Raw genomic sequence first — 22,012 nt, forward strand, 5'->3', positions numbered from 1 at the left:
TTAACACTATTAATTCACATTGTTTACACATTGTTTAAAAATCTTGTTGGTTACCTATACTTCTCAAAATAATATCCCGCGGGGGGAGGTTTATTAGGGTTATTATGTTAAGGTATTTTTGGATTGGTCCCTGCATTACCCGAATGAATTGTGTAGTGGCTACTTGCTTAGCTTAATTAGGTTCTTAGCTTTCATTTCTATTTCTGATTCCATAACTCTCCCCAATCCCCATCCCCAGATTACAAGGCCCTTTTTGCACATGGAGTAAAAATAGAGTATATTACTACTATCCTCTAAAAATTCACTCTAATTCTTTCCTGTGACACCTTTGTTTGTAGACCAGAACTTACTAAGCATTCGTTTTGGTTGATTAAAACCCTTAGATCTGGAAGCAGCTCTCCCATTTTCATCATTGGTAATGTTATCCATGTCTTTATATCCTCTGCTAGCTTCATTCTCAGAGTTGGATTCCTTGTTGCTGTTGTTGTTGACTTTGGTGTCTTGAGTCCATTGACACTCCAGTTATCATCACCATGAATGCTTGTGGTGGTGCTCAATGGTGGGGGATGCTTTGAAGAAGGGTCAATGCCGTGTGCTTTCAGTCGTGCCTTGATGATGCTTGGTATGTCGGCGACTTTTCCGTTACCACTCTTAGAGGGAGTAGCTCATTTTGTGCTGCATGCATGCATGCTTCCATGGATAGTTTCTTGCAGTCTAGGATCCTACATAGTCTTTTCCTTTTGCTTTTATTCAGTTCTGGATGAGCCTGCCAACACAACACAACAGAATGTAACAAACTAGTAGCCAAATTAAATCAGAAGCCATGTTTAGGCTAAATTTCTGTGGGTCATCTTGCACCTAAACTGCCAATAAATTTTGAACAGGACAAGAATTTTAAGGTCAATATACTTAGTTTAGTTGGTTATCCACTAAATTATTAATGTTAAACATGTTCATTCACTGTGTTTTCTTTTTATCTATTTCTCTAAGTATACCTTGAGATAAGTATCAATAGCTCTGTATAGATCATCATGATCATGTCTTGCAAAATCTGGTATAGCCTCAGCAAGAGCAATGAACTTTGACAAAGGCAAGTTGACATCCCTGGCTACCTCCTGAAGATACCTATCCACAAGCTTAGCCACCTTCAACTTTGATCCATGAGAAGCTGAGGAGGACCTCCTGCTCTCCTGGAACTCGAAATCAATGTTCTCGGCCGACCGCGACCGCCTTCTCTCGCAGGCAATCATCCTCATTCTTGGAGGACTAGTTGGAGGACTCTGCCCCTGTGACATAAACTGCTCCAATATTGCCATCACCAAATCCACATCATAAGCCATATCATTTGTTTGAGAAAGTGAAGGTATCAAAAGATCATTCACTGTTGCTTCCTCCAACTGAAGTCCTACTCTTCTTGCCAATTCACTCTTTGAAGAACAAGATGCATTCAGAATATTGCAAGCCTTCAAGAGCTTAAGAAGAAAGCTGCAAGAAACAGCACCTCTTTCGGCAGGTAGCAGGCTCACTATAAAGAAAAACACTAGTGCATGGATTCTCAATTGGCCGCCACTTAATGGTGTTCGTGTTTGAGGGAGTGAGTAATGTAGAATGGAAAGAAAGGGGGTCGGGGTTTAGCTGCAAGTGTATGTTTAGTAATGAAGTTGAAGTAAAGAAACGGAGAGTAAATGTGTTTTTTTTTTTGTGACTGGAGAGTAAATGCGTTTGTGGTAGAGTGAAATGTGTTTTTGGTGACTGGAGAGTAAAATGTGTTTTTGGTGACTGCAATTCACTCTTTGAAGAAAAAGATGCATTCAGAATATTGCAAGCCTTCAAGAACTTAAGAAGAAAGCTGCAAGAAACAGCACCTCTTTCGGCAGGTAGCAGGCTCACTATAGATTCCAAAAGTAAACGATGCTTGGAGGCTATTTCGCTTGCCGAATCCGAATCTGAGTCTGATAACTCTTGAGATTCTTCCTTCTTGTTCTTGGAGTCAAGTAAAGAAACGTAGAGAGACGCGCGTTAATGTGTTTGAGGGAGTGAGTAATGGAGATGGAAAGAAAGTTTATGTTTAGTAATAGAGAATATAAGTGTATGTTTATTTACAAGATGTGCTACCTTTGGCCAAAGGGTAATTTATAGGTCCAAAAAAATTCCAATCAATTAAGTTTTTACCATTTTTTTAAAATCCCGATCAGAAAGAAATTAAAGAAAAATAATATCCGGAGGGGGGGGGGGTTATTAGGTTAATAAAATACGGTAAATAATTTAGCTAAAATCAGATTCGTCAAAATGACACTTTTTATTTTTAATATTGGATTAACAATGGTGTTTTTCTAAAATGTGATCTAATGTGGTATTTTTTTAAAATGTGGGATGATTTAATGTACGGAGTACAAATCGGACCGTCCGATTTTTAAAAGGTACAGAAATCGGACCGTCCGATTTTTAGGTACACAAATCGGACCGTCCGATTTCTGTACTCGGACCGTCCGATTTGTGTTGAAAAAATTAAAAAAATTTGGAGTACACAAATCGGACCCACCGATTTGTGTACTCCAAATTTTTTAAATTTTTTCAACACAAATCGGTGGGTCCGATTTGTGTACTCCAACTTTTTAAAAATTTTTCAACACAAATCGGTAGGTCCGATTTGTGTACTCCCATAGTTTTGAAAAACACAAAAAATCACCATGTTAAAGTATAACACCTATTTTACTACCATATCAAAATTTTTTAGCCCTTTTCTTCTAGTACCCATAAAAATTCTATTTTCATGCAATGTTTTTCCCATGCTTTTTAATGTTAAGGTATTTTTGGATTGGTCCCTGCATTACCCGAATGAATTGTGTAGTGGCTACTTGCTTAGCTTAATATATCAATATATCCATGATGAACATGATGATAAAGTAGTCTAAGTTGTTGTACATCATTGTTGTAGATTTTTTTCATCGTAAAACCTATGTAGCTGTGTATTTTATAGGACATCATTTCCCTCCTCTTTCACATTAACACTATGTTTGATCAAACCCCTTGCATACTGCTCCATCCCTGAACAATTACGACAAAAACCTTTCACAATAATTGCAACAAACTTAAATTTCAAACTTTTTCCCCTCAAAATCTCACCTTGTTTTTTGGGTTTTTATGCATAAAAATTAAATTTAATTTTAAAATATTATCAATATAAAATAATTTTATACTTATATTTAATTATATAATATGTAAAATTAATTATCTTACATTCATCACTTAAATAGTCGTTCAAAATAAATATAATTAAACAAAAATTATACCATTCCTATACTAAAATTAAACTAAAATAATTACTGCATAAAATAATAAAGGTAAATAAAGAAAAGATATTTGGTATATTTTTTTCATAGGCATGTTCTCCGATCTAACGAATGAACTTTGACGGATTTAGCATTCTTTTTAGAGGTTTTTTTTTAAGTTCAAGCCTTCAATGTTTTTTTTTTGGTATAATCCAATATTTTATATTTTTTATGATTATATTTTTTAGTAATTTTATATTTATATGTTAAAAATCTTAATTTATTCTATACTTAATATATTTTTATTTTTAATATTAGAATATGAAAAAAAAAAAAGGTATAGAAAAGAGTGAAGAATGAGGAAGCTAGCTAATAAGGTTGATATTGAAGTAAGAATCGAAGTAATAATAATAGCCATCTATTTTTTCATGTATGAATGTATGGGAAAAAGTTGATTGAGACAATAATAATGAAAGGGTAGTTTTTTTTCGTTTTGAAAGTGACGTTGGTGTTTTGATTAGTAGTGTTTAGTGTGGGGTTATGGTGTGAGAATTTAAGGATTTATATACATAAATGAATATAAGAAAGAGAAACTTGGAAAGGATTAAAATTCGTAAAAGTAGTCTTAGAAGGAGAGATTGATAGGGACGTAATATAAGTTGAGAGAGTCTTTGAGTTCTTCTGTTTTTCAAATTATACATATTATACAAATTATAAATTTTAGCTCTATTTTTCTCTACAATATTTAGTTGATAATTTGATACAGCTAGGATTTTTTTTCTCCTCCCTTCACCACTCCATCCTCGATCTCTTTCCCAAGCAGCTCAGAGTTGTTTTAAAAAAATACTATTTAAATTTTTATTTAAAAAATAAAAAATTAATTTTTGATTAATTAATATTAATTATTTGGATTTTTTAATTAAATAAAAAAACATTATTTTAGAAACAACTTGCCTCAAATTAATTTTAATTGAACACGTGCAAAAAAAAATGCTCATAAACCACGATATCCCTATAATAAATTACGTGTATTATAAACTGCACAATTTTTGTCGTAATTTACATAAATTAGGCAAAAAAATACATTTAGATATCTATTTTTTATTTTGTGCATTCTGATATTTAAGATGTATATTATTTATATTAGTAAATTAGCCTTTGTTTACTTTGTCAATATTAGAGGGATGGTAACAATTTGGTTGGACTATACAGAAGTGGGGGACCTCATTACTACAGTTATAAAAAGATCAATCATCAATGGATATGTTCAGAGGACCCCATGTGACTTTACCAGTCTTTTTTTTTCTTTTTTTTTTTAAAGAAAGTTGATAAAAGTATAAAACATTTCCTCTACTATTTCTTGTCACCCTACAACGCAATGCAAGTTCTACTGTTTCAATACAAATAGGAACAGTAGATATTTGTAATTGTTGTATATAGATTCGATTCCAACACACTTTGATTTGATGCAATTTGCAATGAAATTATGCAATGCATGCTTCCGGCCATGGAATTTATTCCTTTTTAAGAGGAGACATATAAATTTCATATTCATACATCATCGCATGCTGTTTGGTGTTATAGCCTCGTGAACTCTGACGCAACAACTACTTCATATAAAATGTATGTAGGTGAGTTCTATGGTAACTTTTACTATGGTGTCTAAATTGTCTAACTTTTTTTTAAAATTAAAAAATAAAATATTTAAAACAAAAAATAAAATATTTAAAATTTATTAAATATTATCTATTTTCCATTTTTAGTAAGTTAGCACAATATCAAAAGTACCATAGCATTCACCTAAAATGTTTTTGAAAAAAAAAACGCATTCTAAAAATTAAAATTGAAATATGTTGTTTTTAAAAGTAGTTTTTTTATTTAATTAAAAATATCTAAATAGTTAATATTAATTAATTAAAAATTAATTTTTTTAAAATAAAAATTTAAATACTAGCTATATCAAATTATTAACTAAACATTGTATAGAAAAATAAAGTTAAAATTTGTAATTTGTATAGTATAATTCGAAAAACAGAAGAATTCAAAGATTCTCTCCACTTATATTACGCCCCTATCAATCTCTCCTTCTAAAACTACTTTTACGAATTTTAATCCTTTCCAAGTTCCTCTTTCTTATATTCATTTATGTACATAAGTCCTTCAATGCTCACACCATAAGCCCACACTAGACACTACTAATCAAAACACCAACGTTACTTTCAAAAAGAAGAAGAACTACCCTTTCATTATTATTGTCTCAATCAACTTTTTCCCATACATACATACATGAAGAAATGGGCGGCTATTATTATTACTACTTCGATTCATCCTTCAATATCAACCTTATTAGCTAGCTTCCTCATTCTTCACCCTTCTCTATAGCTTTCTTTTTTTTTCATTTTCTAATATTGAAAATAAAAATATATTACATGTAGAATAAATTAAGATTTTTAACATATAAATATAAAATTACTAAAAAATATAATCATAAAAAATATAAAATATTGAATTATACCAAAAAAAACATTGGAGGCTTGAACCAAAAAAAACTTCTAAAAAGAGTGCTAGGTCTGTCAAAGTTCATTCGTTAGATTGGAGAGCATGCCTATAAAATAAATATACCAAATATTTTTTTTATTTACCTTTATTATTTTATGCAGTAATTTTTTTAGTTTAATTTTAGTATAGAAATGGTATAATTTTTGTTTAATTATATTTATTATTTTGAACGACTATTTAAGTGATCAAGGTAAGATAATTAATTTTATATATTATATAATTAAATATATGTATAAAATTATTTTATATTGATAATATTTTAAAATTAAATTTAAATTTTACGCATAAAAACCCAAAGAACAAGGTGAGATTTTGGGGGAAAAAAGTTTGACATTTAAGTTTGTTGTAATTATTGTGAAAGATTTTTGTCGTACGTAATTGTTGAGGGATGGAGCAATAATTGAAGAGAGTCAAAAGATGCAAGGGGTTTGGTCAAACATAGAGTGTTAATGTGAAAGAGGAGGGAAATGATGTCCTATAAAATACACAGCTACATAGGATTTATGATGACAAAAATTTACAACAATGATGTACAACAACTTAGACTACTTGATCATCATGTTCATCATATATATATATATATTTTTAATTATTGATTTAATTATAAAAAATATATATAATATATATATATAATTAAAATCAATAATTAAAAAGATATAACGATATATTTGAAAATTTTCTTAGAGTATATGTATTACGTGCAGTACGTAGCAGTAGCATTACTTGAGTGAAATTATATATACACGATACAGCAACAACCTATATATATATAAGCCTAGCTAGGTGGGTGCATGTGTATTAGGTGCCGCAGCCACAAAATATAAATAAATTAAAAGTATTAAGAAAGTCCAAATTAAAGTGTTGGAAAATTATTCCGTGTTCCTTTGTACGGGTTTGGAACTCTGATGTTCTGTATACTTTTAAATTTTCCAGTTGAAATTTGTTGTTTTCAGAGATTGGAATAGACAAAAATAACCCCATGATGAGAATGTCTTTGTCGAAAATAACCAACTTAGATAGTTAGTGTATGAAGCTTGCCATAAGATTTGTGGATGCAGTCAGCCGGCTTCCATATCGACTGGTGGTATTTAAAATTGGAACTCAGGAATAGATGTGAAAGTAGCGAGACAGAGCGAAAGAGGAGCGTTGTTGATTGGGTGGTGTCAGAAAATGTGAAGATGACAGAGGAGAAGCAATGAGTGATAGTGGCCCATTCGGAGTAACGAGGGCGTGTGTGAAGCTCGCGGTTGTGGGAATCGGTGGTCGTTAGAAAAGGATCATAGGGGATTTTGAGATTGTTTGTGCGATTGATGCTGGCGGTGAGAAAAGATGATGAAGACCTAAGTCCGTCCCGTTCATTTCGGTAAGTTTTGTTCTTTTTCATTAAGCAGAGTAGGTTGGGGCTTTTATTTGGTGTTGGTAGAATGAAAGATTATGGAATGGGTGTTGTGGTTTTTGCAGTTCTTACTTTAAGTGTATGCCTTCGGTGTGTGTGAGTGGTGCTTGCTTTCATTGTAGGTACAGTGTTAAGGTTGTGCAGCTTCGTTTAACCAATGGTGATGTATCTAAAAAAAAAGGTTTCCTGTATTTAGGTGTAGGAATGAAGGTGATGAAGTAGGTGTAGGATGAATGGTGATGTCCTTTATAGTAGCTGCCATTGTAAAGTTAGGGAAGTGCAAGGTAGTTTTCAAGAAGAGCAAAAACCAGGGTGTTGGATACTATTATAGTGAATAAGGATACATAAGCATTGATAGCCTAATTACGGTGAATGCTAATAGTGAAGTGAGTTAAGTTTGAGTATTAACAATTGAGATAATTTGAAGCTTGAACCGTGAACATTGCAGTCTTTGTTTCTTGATATTGAGTTTTGGCATATAGTAATAATAAAAGTTCATAGGGTGTGTGTTTGATCAAGTTAGGGTGTTGGAGCTGATGTCATATACTTGTAACCAATGACTAAAAGATAGCTGATGTGTAGCAATAATTGAATTTCTTTTGTAAAGACAAGAGATTTTTTGGAGAAGATGGGATTCCATATTCATTGAATTGTTTTTTATCTTTCAGGATTCCATATTCATTGAATTGTGTTTTATTTTTTGTGCATTGATGCATTGTGTAGTGTGTAATGTGTAATTCTTTATGCATTGGTGTTGCAGAAATTGTGGACATAGGTGACCTGTATAGTAAAATCTAATTTGTGGTCCATACAGGTGGTTGATACTCATGCTTATAAGGCAGGACTAAGAGAGTATGGTTTGAAGGTAATAAACCTTTGTATTTCATGACCATGAATGGAAGTGAGGTATGAGTGACACCTATGTCTGCTTACTACATTGTATAGTAGTTTTCGTGATAGTAGATGTTCTACTCTGCTAATCACCGATGGTTAATTTGCCAGGCAATAGATGCAAGTGCAAAATGAAACTTGGGCAATTGATTAATCCTAGTTGTGATCGTAATTGTTAAACAGAAAAGGTGAATATACATGTATTGTTATTGGTGTTTTCTTTTATTTTAAATATTATTGCATCTTTCAGCTGCTTATTTTATTGGTGGTTTTGACTTGGAGCTAATTTATATATGTTAGCGTATGTATTCGCTGGAAATATGCATGTTTCATGCATATGAGTATGTAGATGTATGTTAATTAGTACAGTTATCATTTGAGATTGAATGTTGATGTATGGTTTTTGATTTGTATTTGCACGACAAACTAATGTGGTTTGTTATGTTCTTGCTTAGTTCAAGTTGACAGTAGAACGGGCACATATCCCACGTGAGGGAAGAAGTAGCGTTTGGGAGATGGCATCGTGTAGTAGAGTGGTTCATGAAAAGGGATGCGGGAATGGTGATGATTCGGATCCGGATGGTGAAATGGCTACAAGGGCGGGCGATGACGAGGTACGAATTATGTAAAATTGAAGAGCAAAGTATTGGGTATGGGTGTGTGGTGATAAATTTATTTAAGGGTTTCTTTTGAGTTATCGAGAATTTATGAGCTGACGTGAAAGGTATTTAACATGTCAACTTGTGAATTCGTGCAGGAAAAAATGCTTGACATAGGAGTGGAAGAGGATGAGTGTGAGGGTTTAATTTATAAGCAGAGTGAAGGCACTACCAACACGATATCTAATGCAGGAGGGGTTACTGCGGCAGATGTACTTAAGATGGAGTTCAATAGTCCAGCGGAAGCAACTATTTTCTATGAAGAGTATAGTAGGGCAAAGGGATTTGCGATGCGACAAGGGAAGAAGTTGAAAAATAAGAATGGTAATTTTGTTCGTTACACGTATCTGTGTAATAGACAAGGGTTCAGAGACAAGAAGTGGCTAGAGAAGGTGGATCGCAAGAGGGAGCACAAGGTGGTGATCATTGTGGATGTCCTGCGGATATGCGTATTAAGCCTAAAGGGACAGTGGCAGGTGGTGTGTGTCTCGTTTTGTGGAGGAACATAACCACGAGCTCCTGCCTATGAAGTATGTGGACTATCTACCTGCACACCGTAAGATATCTGATGTTGATATTGCACACATGGAGAGCATGAGGCAAGTTGGGATATCAATTCCAAAGATCTATGAGTCCATTGCTGCACAGGTGGGAGGTTTTAATTTGGTTCCGTTTACAAAGCGAGATATGTACAATGAGATTAGGCGACAAAGGGCGATGCAGAATGGTGACGTGAATGCTGCGTTGAGGGTTTTGGAGGGTGCGGCCCGGACAGACAAGAAATCGTATTGGAGGTACGAGGTTGGTGAGGGGCAGCACATGTGCGATCTATTTTGGAGTGATGGGCGAAGCCAGCAGGATTATCAGGTATTTGGAGATGTACTAGCATTCGATGCAACCTATGGGTGGAACAAGTACAATCTCCCAGTTATTGTTTTTTCTGGGGTTAATCATCACAACCAGACCTGTGTGTTTGCAACTGCGATGGTATCATGCGAATCAATAACATCGTATGTATGGGTTTTAAGAAAGTTACTAGAATGCATGGGGGGTAAAGCACCGACAGCGGTGATAACTGATGGCGATCGATCAATGCGCGTAGCTATTCAGGAAGTGTTTCCAAATGCTCACCATCGCTTATGCGCTTGGCACCTTTTGAAGAATGCAACGGTTAACGTGTGTAAACCCCGATTCACATCGTTGTTTAGACATTGCATGCTTGCCGATATTGAGGTTGCGGAGTTTGAATTGCTTTGGGATGCCATGCTGGAGGAGTGTGGGGTTAGGGAGTTAGAGTGGGTTAAGGACATGTACGAGAAGAAGTCTTCCTGGCAACTGCTTATATACGGGGTCGGTTTTATGCTGGGCTCCGCACAACATCTCGGTGTGAGTCATTGCACGCAAAATTAGGGAGGTTTGTGGAAAGGCGGTACGGCATACTTGAGTTTGTAACCAATTTTCAACGATGTGTGGACTTCCTGAGGGACAATGAGGAAGAGCTTGACTTCCGATCATCGTACGGGACACCGGTCCTTCAAACGCAGTTCCCGGAGTTAGAAAAGTCAGGGGCAATAAACTTCACACGGGAAATATTCTCAAGATATCGTGAGTCACTTAAAAGGTGTGTTCGGGTGACCATATTGGAGTGCATCGAACGTGAGGATAGGTGTGTGTATGTAACACAGAAGTATAGAAGACCGAATTCACGGTGGGATGTGGTTCATATGAAAAGGAAAGAGGAGTTTCTTTGCAGTTGCCTGAGGATGGAGTCATTTGGTTTGCCATGTGTTCACATTCTGGCAGTTTTTGTTAGGTTAGATATTGATTCCCTTCCTAAGAGTCTTGTGTTGGCGCGGTGGTCCAAAGCAGCGAAGGAAGATCTTTGCTACGAACCGTTAAGCAGCCGATATAGTGATGCGGGTGTTTTGTATCGGAGTAGAGTGGGTGCATTCCTCCAGCACTGCAAGCGGTTAGCAAAAGTAGCATGTATTAGGGAGGAGGACTTTAGGCAATATTTAGCTAAGGTTATAGAGGATACATGTTGGCTTGAAAAAAAAAATGGACTAGGAGGTGCAGTTGCTGGGAATGGAGCTGGCAATAGTGGGGGAGGGGTTAGGGATCCTATTAGTGTCAGGACGAAAGGCACAGGACGTGGTAATGAACCTCTTGGGTCTAGGGGTATCAAGCGGCGTAAGTGCAGCACATGCGGTTGTGTTGGTCATCGAAGGACCCGCTGTCCCAATGCTCCACCGACATCAGCACCGTCAACCCAGGACGAGGGTGCAAACATGTTATCACAAACTATTAACGTGGTAAGCACGAAAACCATGATTCACTTCAGACATACCTTCCCCCAGATTCGATGTATCATGTTATCTATGTTGTTTTAAAATTTTTGAAACACGTGTACAATAATTGGTGGTACTGAACAGTGTGTGAAATTAACAATATGATGACAATGATGTGTGTTCATGATGCTGTGCAGGGTCTGTAAAGGTAGGAAGAAGGGATAATTGTTGGTGATGATCCTTGAAGCGGTTTCGATGCATTAATTGGTGGGTATTCGGAAGTGCTCATTCAGCATGGGTTGCTAATGGTGCAAGTATGTGTTATTGGTCATGCTGATGTGTTGGGATGTATGTGGATTGAAGTGTGTTGAGTATGTAATGATCTTGAATTGTTAACTAGATTTGTTAGCCTTTTAATGACAGCGGATTCTGTGGTTGGGTTGATCGTATGATATGGTCATTTTAATACCACTATGACAAGTATTGTATGTTAATTTTAAAGATAATTTTTATAGCAAGTATATTTTATGCTTCGGAGGTTTTGTGCTCCCTAACAATGTGTTTTAGATAATCTTGATTTTTTTTCAAATGAAAGAGAAATTGAGTTCACTTCTGAGATTTTCATTACACTTGAAAGGCATATCAAATGTGCTAGACATTTTGGAGTCATCTTTTAAGGGTACTGTTTCAGCACAAGTTCATGATTTGCATAATCTCCAAGAGAGCGTGTTAAAGACAAAGCAGGTTTAGTCTTGGAAGATTTTGTTTTTGATAGACTGATTGTATAACTGTTTATACTTTTTTTGTTTATATTTTTGTTTGTCTTTGTTGCTTGCTTGGCTCATGCTGATTGGCTGAGAATGTTCATTATATATATGTAGATATTATCTTTTTTTTTGTTATTTTGAGACAGAGATATTATATATGCTATTTTTTCCATTTAATAAGAGGGTCTTGGTGTAATATTTATCAAAGTAAATATACAGGTGTTTGTTAAGCCGTAAGTGTACTAAGAATCCCTCCTTCCGAAGATAACAATGAGGAGCTATGGTCTTATAGTCCTTATGCAATGACCATGTTACATTTTGTAATATTTGCTGTTAAGGTTGATCTGTTGGTTTTCATTTGAGATTAACATATTTTATTATTCTGTTAGGAAGCTTGTAGCGTTCTTCCTGAAATTTCTGGTGCAGCATCACACCCTAAAATTACTGAAGTACTGTTAGAGAGGAATAGCACTGATACAGCTCTGATGATTTTAAGGTGGGCTGGTGGTGTTGGTGTGCCTCATAATATTTCACTTAGAGATGCTGTGACTGCAGTGCGGGCAAGGATCGAGTGTGGACTTCTGACTGAAGCATTTATGCATCACAGGAATCTCTGCACAAGAGTGAAAGAAAAGAGCTTCAATAAAGGATCACCTCTAGAGACTGCTGATGTACCAAAAGGGCAACTTAGTTATTGGGTGGAGGTCTTGGTAACCGAGATTTGTTGCTTGTGTATAAGGAGGAACTTAGCGAATGGAATGCTAGAATTGCCATAGAATTCTGAAGAAGAGAAATATATAGACAAGAGTCATTTGGATTGTGCTACTAAAGAACCCATGATTTTATGTCGTTATCATGACGAATATATGTTCTGGATCTTGTTTCTAATTTCCTTTTTTTTCCAAGTAGTAAAATATCATAATTTTAAGGAACACGTACATTCATTAATTTTTGGTGATAGGAAATGTAAGATGTGGTGCCAAAAGTCGTGTAAATGTTGTCTAATTCTCTTATGAAGAAAGGTATGGAAACCTGTGGCACACTGTACGGTAAGCAGGTGTGGTTGAATAGTGCACGATAAACTGGAAACACTTTACTAGATAAAGAGTAGTACGTTACATTAAGCCACATTCAAATACGATTCACCGCAGCACATGCGACAACTGCGGCTTTGTGGCCAAGGTGAATATGCGCTTACATAGACCGCAGGGTTGTTACAATCCTAAAACCAAAATACCAGAAATCTAGTTACTCACATCAAAGCGACTGAGTACTGAAGCCTAACATCCCTAACAACCCCACGGTAACCCTGAGTGATAGAAGGTATTTGACATTTCTATTCACAATACATCCAAAAGCAAAAAATACAAGTCACATGGTTATCAAAATATATCAAAGTAGAGAGCGATAAAAGTAGACAGCACTATTCAAGGCGATCCATGAGATCACGCCAAAGCAGCTCAGCTTTAACATCTATGAAGCATCCATGTTCATTTGCATCACAGCTAGCAATGCTAGTAGCAGTCCGCATTCTTACAGCTTCCGGGTGGATCTGCATAATGATAGTTACAGTGTCATGAGCACTTCAAGTAAAATACGCACAAACAGCGTTATCAGGGGAAAAAATTAGCAATTGTTGTGTCTTGAAGCTATTGTTTAATCTAGGACGTTGCATAAAATTCACCATGGGAGCAAAAATTCGAGTTGAAAATCCCCCATCCTGCTGCAGCCAGTACAATAGCCACGTAGATGTCTCGTTGCTGCATCATAAAATCAAACATCATTGGGTCAGCGCATTAGTGTCATGAACCGTGTGAAAAATTATTGGTGGAGAGCAAAAAAATCAGGCAAGGAAAACAGAGATCTATCCCAGACATAGTCGTGCATAACTTATTGGTTCACACTAGTTTTTGTTGATTATTTATGCTGTAAATAACAAATATGGGGTTTCCCTTTCTTCTGTTTCATAAAGTCGAAGGAGCTTTGTCTACATCTTTCTTTAGAAATAAGTGTATGGATAATACTAAACAGAAATACCTAACATGTGAAGAAAATTGTAGAATTTAAAGGTGCATAAGAATTAAGACAATGAAACAAGAAAACATAGTTTGAAGAGGAATTAAAAAAGGCATCATTTAATCATATATCATATTCTAACACAACTAAATACTCGTCAGCCGGTGTAACAAGTGTAGAAAAAACAAAAGCACAACAAACTAATGTATCGTGACTATTACGTGTACATTCGGTTCGGTGATAAATGATAATTTCTCCTTCCAACTTTGATCACACCGCTTTTTTATAATTATATTTCTCTTATCTTCTACCCTCAACAACAACTGAAGAATATTTATGCTATAGAATAACATCATTGCAAATTAAATATAATAATAAACGAGAAAGAAGAAACACCTCACAGAATGGAACAAGAGAAAAAATTTTTATGGTATTCATCATTCTACATATTCTGCAAATAGCTTAAAGTAACTTGACTTACCTATCCACTGCATTTGGAATGGCTCCAGGATACTGCAAGGATCCCCAATTAGAGGGGTCTGGATTTGTGTGTCTGAAGTTGACAATGTTCCTGTCCGCCGAGAAGATTTTCCCCAGGACACGGCACTGCGAGGAAAGAAACAGTAGTTACAAATGTATAAGGTAGGAAAACGTGTGCGTGATCAAGGTACAGTTACATAGTTGCAAGGTACACGTGAAGAGATTACTTACTATGCGCCGCATGTTAGCCTCTCGACGGACAATACTCTCCGGACTTCTGCTTACATCTAGTACGTACAAGCTTGCACCCTTCACATCCAACAACAGCATATAGCACGTATCGATGGCCTCCCAAACAGGCACATAGACCTACATTATCGAGGGTGAAAATGCTTTTCTAATTAACGGTAACAGTTCATTGGAGGAAACAATAATTACACAGGCGGTGATAACGAAATGACATCCATAATAGGGTTTCATGGATACATATCATACGTGTTCCAGTTGGTTTGTCTCGTGCATCCACTTTGGCTGGTAATGTTTGGCCAGTTCACTAACTGGGGTGTCAAGCAGGACATCCGTTGCGAAGTTAGTTGGCAGAAACCAGGCACGGGGAGTATGCTTTTGCGTGCCTGAACCGACCTCATCAGGCATGTTGCATTAGTTATCTGCAACCACGCCAAAAGTTGAGTATGTATACACATCAGGGTTGAAGGTTCAAAGTTTACATTCAAAAAAACATTTTCGATGACTTACATCAAGACATGGGGTATGTGGGGGGGCCAGTGACATGAAAAGAGCCCGAGGCAAGTCGAAGAATGAATACTTAAACAAGATCTCCCTGAAATAACATCGGAACTAGTTAGTAAAAAATAATATTGACGTACTAGCACATTAGCACATAACAGAATACTCGTGTTAGATGTCTCACTCAGGTGGAAGTTCTTTCCCGAAAATGTAAGCCGCTAACTTGCACTCCTGCAACGAGAGTCCCATATTGTTAAATGGCCTGAACACCATTTCATAAGTCTGCAAGACTTAGAGGGTTAGAATTATATAGGCTATAGATTGATGGCAGTTTAGGTAAGGTAATTTGATAACAGTGTCATTGTTACACAAAGCATGGCTACTACCTTTGGGATTCGGGGTTCAGTGGGATCAACATGGTTGTTGCGACGGCCACGCCCACGGCCTCGTGCGGCCTGCCTGATGACGGTCCTCTTTGGACGACTTTGGGTTACGGAATCCTGCATCAGCACCTGCATGTCTCGGGTCATTGAAGATGCTGGCCTGCCTAAACATGTCATCTCAATGCGCTCCAGTTTCGGCAGCTTAGCAGGTTTGCTCATAATACTTGTCGGATCTCTTTTTTAATTCTTTCACGGATTTATTATCGTATCAGAGTCACATATTCGTGACCACATCGTTGTCTGCAGTTTCATCTGCGGATCCTTCCCGCAACTCGGTCAGGACTCTGTCTTTCGTTATCTATTGTTGCATCACACGCGCCTCCACACGCTCACTGAAGATCATTGCTTTCCCTCTCACTGAAGCGTCATATCCCATTTAGAGGAAGCGGTGTGCATGGCCCGGCCGTGCCCGGCCGTGCCCCGAACAATGTAGAGTCTAATTTCGTGTGATTTCACCGGGTCTAGGACCGGGTAAGGGTCTCAGAAATAGACCCCGTCATTAATTCGGGTCGGATCAGTGCATCACTCCGGTCACCCAAAATCGGGCCGGTGGCCCGGTCATTGTACACGACTAATATTTTCTGTTATTAGTGATGGATGATGGTTATTCTTATGTGGAATTTAAGTATCGTAAACCTTAATATTTCGTGTTATTAGTTATTATAAGACTATAAGTTAATGTTTTATGTTTAAAATGCATAAGATTTTAGACTAATGCATAATATTGTATTATTTGTATTGTTTAAATATTTGGTGTTATTAGACAATATTAGTATTGATTACGGTTATGTTTTAATGGTTGGAGTCTTAAAAATTTGGATATTTTCACATGCTAGCTTATAAGATGGTATCAATGTAATTTAATGTTAACGCCCCGCTTTTTACCCGGTATAATTGTGACCCGAAAGTGTATAGGCTTCATTGGATCTAGGGTCGGGTTCTGGTCTCATCAATAGGCCAGGTGTATATTTTCGGGCCGGGTGTGGGTCACGTCAAACCCGGTTTCACTCGACACATTCACACCCCTAAAAGTAGAGATAGTTGACGAATAAAATAAAACATTTTATTAAAAATGACGATATTAAAACGAAAAAAATGTAACGGATGATTTTATATTAAAAATTACGTTTATGATGGCTTCGACTCTGACCTTCAATGCTAGGGATCAAAACAATACTTATCTCTTAAAAATATTTTGAATGGGATTAGATTTCCAAAATCAAATTATGTAATTCAAATTGCACCGCAAATAAATTCGCTTTTTAATTTGCATATGGATGCATGAGTGGTGTTGGACTCTCACACTGGGGAGAGAAGTGTTTTACGGGGGAGAGAAGTGTTTCACAATTTTGTGGTGTCAGTGAAACTACAACTCGGACCCTGCGAGTTCCCATTCACCACACGGACCGTCCGAGTTGCGTTTCACTGAACGCACGGTCCGATTTGATGCAGTCTGGACACGCATCGCGCAGCAGCTTCTCCCCAAACGGTGCCGTGAAACCAAACAAAGACCCATGCAACCCACTCTCATTATTCGGTTACAATCACTTTCAGATTTCACTTTCGACTTCACTTCCACCTTCTTCTTCTTCCTTTCTCCGTTTAAATTTTTTTATATTTCGTAATTATAATTATTATTGTTAGGTGGCCAATTATTATTGTTGTGGTTAGAAAGGAATTATTATCATTTTTATCAGATATAGTTTTTTTTTATTTTTTAATATTTTATAATTAAAATTATTATTGTTAGGATGTTTATTATTGTTGTTGTTATTGTTAGAAGATGAATAGAAATGTGTATTATTTTTGTACTCTATCATTCAAAATAATACATTTTCAAAAGTACTATATCATTTATTTTTCTTACTCTACTAAATAATAACAGAAACCATACTAATAAATTTTTGGGTTACATACCATGAAGGAAAAAAATACAAATGCAGAGAACCAGAGAAAGAAGACGAGCAAGCTTGAAGAAGAATACGGAATCTAATATTTTTCAATAAACCTAAATCGGACATACCGTTTACCATTGGCAGATTCAAATTAATATTTAAAAAAGGGAACTCGGACCCTACGATTTCATTTTTAGCTTGATAAAAAATATATATATACAAAACGCATGGTCCGTTTTGCATTGTTAAAATTCAAATTCCAGCCATCAACAAGTCGTACCCTCCGACTTATTTGTTTATTTTTGCTTAACAAAGAACTCGGACCCTCCGAGTTCTTTCACCTAAAAATGACATAAAGCTGTCCCACCTTCTCGTCTATCTCTCCCTATTTCCATATCCTGGGAAAGTACACTAATGGGTTCCATAACTAAAAAATTGAGCCCCAAATGCACGAGCTGCTCTACTAGTTAAAATTTATGACTAAAAAAATCAAAACGTACATCATTGTTAAATACTTAACGTGCAACACCAAAAGAAACAACAATAACAAATTAGTTTTAGACACTAGTTACGCAGATTTCTAATTATTAAACCCAAACTTATACAAATTACATTAAGGCTGGGATTGGTAAAGGTGATTGTAAGTACCTCATTTTGTGTTTGATAAACTAAAAAGTATAATTACATCTTTTAAAAGTTAGGGGCACCTTTAAAAACACCTAAGTGAGAACTTTTTAAAGCCGACTTGTGTCTATCAAATTTTATTTATTTTCCCGCACATATTTTCTTCTATTATATTGCCATTGAAATTCTTATATAATTTTCACAAATTCTAACACAGTCTTCATATAATTTTTATTTTTCAACCTAATCTTCACAAATTTTAACATAAATACATCTCTAACACATATTAGGTATGAACTTCTATCTATTTATATTATTTTTTTGTGTTGTTTTTGTATTTTTTCAGTAGATCCATTATATTTGTTTATATTTGTTTGTTTTTTATCTGTTATTTGAAATGTGAAGAGGTTGACTTGGTTTATGAAAACCAATCATAAAATTTGTCTTGCACGAACATTAGTCAAATTATAATAACAACATGTATATACATATGTAAATATAGATATAATTCATAAAAATAGTTTATTTGAGATATGTGTCCTATTTTTTGTGATCTCTGAGCCAATATATATAGGTGGGTAATAGACGTACCAGTACTAAACATTGGATTACATACAAATTTTATTATTGACTAATGATAACTCTATTTATATTAGTACAATCAAGTAAATATTTAAACCATTTGTCTCTGAGATTTGAATTAGGTAATTTAGTATCTTTAATGATGATGCTTAAGATAAAATAAATTTTTATAATATATAAAATTTTAAAGTTAAAAAATAAAAGAGTTTATTTATTATATTTATGTTTATTATGAATTTTTTATTTTAAAATATTATATAAAATTTTAAAAATTTTGAAAAAATAAATTATTCTTCATTATAAAAATATTTATTATAATTTTTTTAAGTTTTAAAAACTGTTTTATTAAATACAATTATGGTATTTGTGCTTATTAAAAGTTATTTTTAAATTAATTTTACCAAACACAAGTGCTGTAGCTTTTAAAAAATTGTCTTATAAAAGACTACTTTTCTACTTTCAAAAAGTAAAAATTTCACCAAACCAAGCCTAAGCCAACAACTAAGTATTGATTATTGATCACAAACCTACACAATTTTTATTCACATCAGCAACAAACCATAAGACAATCTCGAGATACAAAATTAACAATTATCATCAACAATCAACAAAATTATTTTAAAAAAATTAAGTCAGAAAAAGAATTAACAAAAGTAAAAAAAATTCACAACAATAATTAACTCACAAGTATAGATTGATAATAACTCACAACATTATTATAAATTACAGAAATTTAAAATCATCAAAATTAAGTTATTAACAAAAGATAAAAAAACGAACAAGCACTGCTTAAGGGGCCGTTCAGGTCAGAAACTGGTAGAATCAACAGAATCCATGCTCAAGTTTTGAACATAAACCAAATGAATAATACAAGTGTCAAGTAGAAAGAACTTACCTTCCTTGCTCCCGCCTTGGCGCATAATATAGAAAGAATTCCTGTGCCGCATCCAAGATCAAGTACAACCTGAATAATCCATGCAACCACTCTTAGTCACGAGATCAAAAGAACCAAAAGAATAAAAAAGAAATAATTTGTAAATGAGTTAACTTAATTAATTACCTTGTTCCTAATATTATCAGCATGATACTCGATCGCACTCTTATATGTATGGTTACGCACTTTATCCTTTAATATAAAAAAGAAATAAAGAAAGAAATAAATAATAAAGAAACGATATCAGCATTACAGTCCAATTGCATTAATTTTGAAAAAATAGAGATGGAAGTGGCAGCAAATACCCTATTTTTCTCTTCATAAAAGTCTGTTTCAGGGTACCGGCGCTGGAAGCATTGCCTAGGAATTTGAGGCTCGGCGTTCGGGTCTTGCTGCAGCATGGTTGGCGGTTATGGCCGATGAGTCTGGGTTAGAGAGAGAGAGATTTCGCGGGTTGGTGTTTTAGCCAAAAAAAAAAAAAGAGAAAATATGGAGATTCAATCGTTCTAGGCAAGCACAAGTCGGACGGAGCCGCCCGAGTTGCGGACCTTTCCGGAGTTCTCCTCCATCGCACACTTGGGCCGCCAAACGCCATCCGTATTATTAATCTCCGGTTACCTACCGTAACATTGGCGCCGTTGCCGGGGACCCGAGAGATCACTCAACGATGGCGGATAGATCCCACGAAGAGGGCCATGTGGAAACAGATTCTGAACAAGAGAATCTGGACATGGGTAATGACAACGAAGACGCAGCCCAACAACAAGATAACGACCAGCACCGAGAGGGTACCTCCGGAATGAAGAATCCGAAGGTAAACTCCTCAGATGGACGCGAGTCCGAAAAGGGCGGACCATCCCACGTAACTGAACTAATGGGATTGGTTCATAGCCGCCTGGAGCAATTGGAACAAGAGCGGGAGAGGCAAAAGGAAACCGAAAGGTACCTTAAAGAGGAGATGGAACGGAGAAAAGAGTTAGAAAGAAAACTCTTGCAGCTAGAATCCTCCCTCAAGAACTCCCGCGATGAAGGAGAAGATCAACTCCCGGGTGCCTTCGACAAGCTAGGGTTAGATGAAAAAGAGTTGAGAGCTTACCCTGACACCCTATATGGGTTAGGGGATACGCCAATAAAACCACTGGGATTTTTGCCCCTTCACACAACTTTCGGAAAAGGGGAAAAATCAAGGACTCTGAGCATAGACTTCATAGTCATCGACGAAGGGTCAGCTTACAATGCCTTAATTGGCAGAACTACCCTTAATCGACTCGGAGCAGTGGTATCAACTCCTCACCTCTGCATGAAATTTCCGACTCCAGGAGGAATAGCAACGGTGAGGGGGGATCAAAAATTGGCAAGGAAGTGCTATAACGAAAGCCTGAATCTGAGAGGGAAGGGCAAAGAAGTCCACACCATAGAATTAGGTGGTGCAAGGACCAGAGAAGAGCTGCGACCCCAACCGGGGGGAAAAACCGAGGAGATACAAATCGGTGAGGAGGAAGGAAAAAACACTTACATAGGAGCCAACCTAGGGGAAACCCTGAAACAAAGGTTGGGTGAACTCCTAAGAGCCAATTCCGACCTCTTCGCCTGGAAGGCCTCCGACATGCCCGGGATTGATCCCGAGCTCATGTCCCATAGGCTCTCGGTTTACCCAGGGTCCCGACCTGTACAGCAAAGAAGACGCAAGCTCGGCCCAGAGAGGGCCTCTATAGTGGAAGAGCAAGTACAGGCGCTCCTGGAAGCCGGCTTTATCAGAGAGGTCAAATACCCAACATGGCTAGCCAATGTAGTGCTAGTCAAAAAACAAAATGGTAAATGGAGAATGTGCGTCGACTATACCGACCTGAATAAGGCATGTCCCAAGGACCCTTATCCTCTACCGAGTATTGATACCCTGGTGGACTCCAGCTCAGGGTACCAATACCTATCATTCATGGACGCCTACTCGGGATATAACCAAATCCCAATGCATGAACCCGACCAGGAGAAAACATCGTTCATCACACCAAAAGCCAACTACTGCTACGTGGTCATGCCATTCGGTCTGAAGAATGCAGGAGCCACGTACCAGAGGCTGATGAACAAAGTGTTTTCCCCCCATCTAGGGAACTTAATGGAGGTATACGTCGACGACATGTTAGTAAAAACCAAGCAAGAAGTCGACCTCTTAACCGACCTCTCACAAGTCTTCGACACTATAAGGTTGCATGGGATGAGACTAAATCCCGCAAAATGCGCCTTCGCAGTAGAAGCAGGAAAATTTCTAGGGTTCATGCTGACACAAAGAGGGATCGAAGCCAATCCCGACAAGTGTAGAGCCATCCTAGAAATGAAAAGTCCGACTTGTTTGAGAGAGGTTCAACAACTCAATGGCCGACTTGCAGCCCTCTCCAGATTTTTGGCAGGATCGGCACTAAAATCCCTTCCATTATTCTCCCTATTAAGGAAGGGATGCC

The 22,012-nt window shown here is 36.4% G+C and overlaps 3 protein-coding genes and 1 pseudogene across 3 annotated transcripts in view; 1 reads left to right on the top strand and 3 right to left on the bottom strand.

The window, feature by feature from the left end:
* Positions 1 to 306: 306 nt before the first annotated feature.
* Positions 307 to 1,982, bottom strand: LOC107485725 (BTB/POZ domain-containing protein At1g67900-like; annotated as a pseudogene).
* Positions 1,983 to 9,302: 7,320 nt separating this feature from the next.
* LOC107485726 (protein FAR1-RELATED SEQUENCE 5-like) lies at positions 9,303 to 12,608 on the top strand. The gene is made up of 5 exons (XM_016106262.1): positions 9,303 to 10,131; positions 10,188 to 11,089; positions 11,359 to 11,413; positions 11,703 to 11,809; positions 12,222 to 12,608. The coding sequence occupies exons 1-5, from the start codon at positions 9,303 to 9,305 to the stop codon at positions 12,606 to 12,608; spliced, it is 2,280 nt and encodes a 759-aa protein (XP_015961748.1).
* A 647-nt stretch (positions 12,609 to 13,255) lies between these two features.
* LOC107485741 (uncharacterized) overlaps positions 13,256 to 22,012 on the bottom strand; it is a 32,460-nt gene continuing 23,703 nt past the window's right edge. The window contains exons 3-4 of the mRNA XM_052260672.1: positions 13,501 to 13,592; positions 13,256 to 13,415 (exon numbers count right to left, since the gene is read on the bottom strand). Coding sequence (XP_052116632.1) covers positions 13,256 to 13,415; positions 13,501 to 13,592 — 252 coding nt within the window. The remainder of the gene's footprint in view (positions 13,416 to 13,500; positions 13,593 to 22,012) is intronic.
* Positions 19,039 to 20,007, bottom strand: LOC107485731 (probable protein arginine N-methyltransferase 6.2). Its single transcript, XM_016106266.3, has 3 exons — positions 19,859 to 20,007; positions 19,680 to 19,745; positions 19,039 to 19,583 (listed from the first exon to the last, which is right to left on the bottom strand). The coding sequence occupies exons 1-3, from the start codon at positions 19,952 to 19,954 to the stop codon at positions 19,458 to 19,460; spliced, it is 288 nt and encodes a 95-aa protein (XP_015961752.1). The 5' UTR covers positions 19,955 to 20,007; the 3' UTR covers positions 19,039 to 19,457.

The sequence above is a fragment of the Arachis duranensis genome, chromosome 4 (assembly GCF_000817695.3).
Source record: "Arachis duranensis cultivar V14167 chromosome 4, aradu.V14167.gnm2.J7QH, whole genome shotgun sequence".
NCBI classification, from domain to species: domain Eukaryota; kingdom Viridiplantae; phylum Streptophyta; class Magnoliopsida; order Fabales; family Fabaceae; genus Arachis; species Arachis duranensis.